We start from the raw sequence: 2,923 nt of genomic DNA on the forward strand, positions 1-2,923 counted from the left end.
CTAGTGTTGAGTTTCAGGCTTATTTCTATTGTAAAGTGATGCACGTTTTCGTTCTCTGCTTTTGTTAGGTTGGGAGAGTTTTTGGTTTCAGAAGAGACTAATGGCTGGAGTACTAGCTGGGGAATGTTCTTACAGTGAGAGTGGAGTTTCATCACACTCAAGGAATTCTCATGAAAAGCAAGAAGAGGTTTCCCGCTGGTATTTTGGAAGAAAAGAAATAGAAGAGAATTCACCGTCAAGGTTGGATGGTATTGACTTAAAGAAGGAAACATACCTCCGCAAATCCTACTGTACGTTTTTGCAGGACTTGGGCATGAGATTGAAAGTGTAAGTTCTTTTTTAACCTCAACCTAGATTCCTTTCTGTGCATTTTGCATTTAACTGCTTCATGCTGGCTTTGTCTTTCTTGACATGATCATTTGTCCAACCCGTCCCATCAACATTGTCTACTGATAATAGTTTCCCCTTTACATATACAGTAGGTTTTATATAATTGGAATTTGATTTGCTGCTGATGGTTATAGGCATACCTTTGTACTGATATTAGTTCTAGCACCTTCCAACATAAAGTTGTTAAAGTTTTGTTTATGTTATCTCAATGTTTCTTTCTTTGACATGATTACAAAAAAAGAGACAGTTATTAGTGGTGAAGACATTACTGCCACACTGTCTGAACTGTACTTCCTGTCGTTGTAGTCATGGTTTTTGCATTGTTCAAGGCTGCTTTCAGTTTTTTTTTTCTTATCTTGGAAAGTGGCTGATATAGTTTTCCCATCAGTCCCCAGGTTACAATAGCTACAGCGATAATCTTCTGTCATCGATTCTTCTTTCGCCAGTCACATGCAAAGAATGACAGAAGGGTGAGTTTATTGTTTTGCACTTGAACAAGTTGAATGCTTTAAAAAATGACTTCTGTCTGTGTTGTTGAACCACTATGCTGTAGTCTGGCTAGCATAGAATTCAAGGTATTGAAATGTCGTGGCTCCTTGGTATTCTTTTATATATTGGCTCCATCCCCTTGCCATATTTCTTGGTAGTTCTAGAGAGCTCATTATTCTATTCTCACTGATAGTTATACTGTCAAAGGTTTTTCTTTGATTTGTGATTGTTGGTACTGATTTATTTCTTCTAGAGCGGAAAAAGTACTTAGATAGTACTGAGCTCTCTCTTCATGTTTTTTTCCACAGACCATTGCAACTGTATGCATGTTTCTTGCTGGAAAGGTTGAGGAAACTCCACGGCCCTTGAAAGACGTTATTTTTGTCTCCTATGAGATTATAAACAAGAAGGACCCTGGTGCTTCTCAGAAAATCAAGCAAAAGGTATTCCATCTTACTACTGAACCTTCTCAAATTTCTTGCCTCCGTTTAGCTAGTTATAGATGAATGTATCATTCTTTCCCCATACACAGTATTCTGTTTTATTTGACATTGAGGTTTTAGTATTAGCTACAGACTTTGATTCGTTGTTTTGTAGAACCATGGTCTTTTAGTCCTGATTCATTTTCTGTTGGCCAGCATATCAAAATGTATTTTGATGTATAACACTTTTGCAGGAAGTATATGAGCAACAAAAAGAGCTTATATTAAACGGAGAAAAAATAGTTCTTTCTACTCTAGGCTTTGACCTCAACGTTCATCATCCTTATAAACCCCTTGTAGAGGCAATAAAGAAATTTAAGGTTGCACAGAATGCTCTTGCCCAAGTTGCATGGAATTTTGTTAATGATGGGTACGTTCAAGTACTATTTCCTACTAAAGCTTCCAATAATTCTATGTGCCTTGTATTTTCGTCTTCATACAATGAAAGTGGCTTGCAGTCTACGGACATCGCTCTGCCTGCAATTTAAGCCTCACCATATTGCGGCTGGTGCAATATTTCTTGCGGCCAAGTTCCTTAAAGTGAAGTTACCATCAGATGGAGAGAAGGTCTGGTGGCAAGAATTTGATGTCACTCCCCGACAATTAGAAGGTATGTTACATGATGAAATTGATTTGACAACTCTTGCTTCCTTGTTTGACTTTCATTCCCTTTTTGGATATGATTTCAAGATTGATCGTCTTTTGTATATCTCAGATGTTAGCAACCAAATGCTGGAGCTTTATGAGCAAAATCGTGTCCCTGCATCTCAAGGGAGCGAAGTCGAAAGTAGTGTAGGTGGAGGGTCAGCTCAGCGGCCAGGCTCCAGAAATGCAGTTTCCACCGATGAGCATGTTGGTTCTAGGCAAACATCAGTACGTTCAACCCATGAACATTCAAATTCTGATAATCCTGGGGGTTCATCGAAAGGAGTATTGAGTCAGAACAATGATAATGGGGTTGGTGAGGCAGCCAATGTCAGTGTCGATAATAAAGAGGAGATAGAGAGAGAAACAAAAGAAAGCAGCCTACATTCTGAAAGTCATCCAGCCCATAAGGACAGTGCGAGAGAAGCCCCCCATAGCTCTAGACCTTCAGTTCAGGGACCTGGGAAAGACAACTCAGAAAGAGAGGGTGGAGAGCTTCAAGATGATGGTGCTGTTCATAAATCTAGATATGTTGAAGCTGGTGATGTCCCAATCAGCCAATCGCCAAAAGACTTGAAATTGCTTCGAGATAAGGTGAAGGCTAAACGAGAGAAAGCTAAGAAGTTGCTAGGTGAAAGGACAAGGAAAAAGGATTTGATGGATGAGGATGATTTGATTGAAAGAGAACTGGAAGATGTGGAACTAGCTGTTGAGGATGAAAAGACGAAGGAAAGGAAAGTACAGAGCAGACCAAAGGTCGAGAACTCTGATACCATGGGCACAGAACATGGTGAGATTTTAGATGTTAAAGGAGAAGTCAAACATACAGAGGAAGGCGAAATGGTAAACGATGTGTCCCCGATGATGCATAGCAGAAAGAGAAAAATGGGAAGCCCTCCTGAAAAGCAGACAGAAGG

The 2,923-nt window shown here is 39.7% G+C and overlaps 1 protein-coding gene across 4 annotated transcripts in view; it reads left to right on the forward strand.

The window, feature by feature from the left end:
- LOC104760409 (cyclin-T1-5) overlaps positions 41–2,923 on the forward strand; it is a 4,753-nt gene continuing 1,870 nt past the window's right edge. Inside the window, exons 1-6 of one of the 4 annotated variants that reach the window (XM_010483331.2) lie at positions 41–327; positions 779–860; positions 1,188–1,322; positions 1,556–1,731; positions 1,820–1,971; positions 2,077–2,858. In XM_010483331.2, coding sequence (XP_010481633.1) covers positions 101–327; positions 779–860; positions 1,188–1,322; positions 1,556–1,731; positions 1,820–1,971; positions 2,077–2,858 — 1,554 coding nt within the window. In that variant the 5' untranslated portion in view covers positions 41–100. The remainder of the gene's footprint in view (positions 328–778; positions 861–1,187; positions 1,323–1,555; positions 1,732–1,819; positions 1,972–2,076; positions 2,859–2,923) is intronic. The other 3 variants (XM_010483332.2, XM_019240424.1, XM_010483330.2) reach the window with 3 other exon arrangements.

This window comes from Camelina sativa, chromosome 18, assembly GCF_000633955.1.
Source record: "Camelina sativa cultivar DH55 chromosome 18, Cs, whole genome shotgun sequence".
NCBI classification, from domain to species: Eukaryota; Viridiplantae; Streptophyta; class Magnoliopsida; order Brassicales; family Brassicaceae; genus Camelina; species Camelina sativa.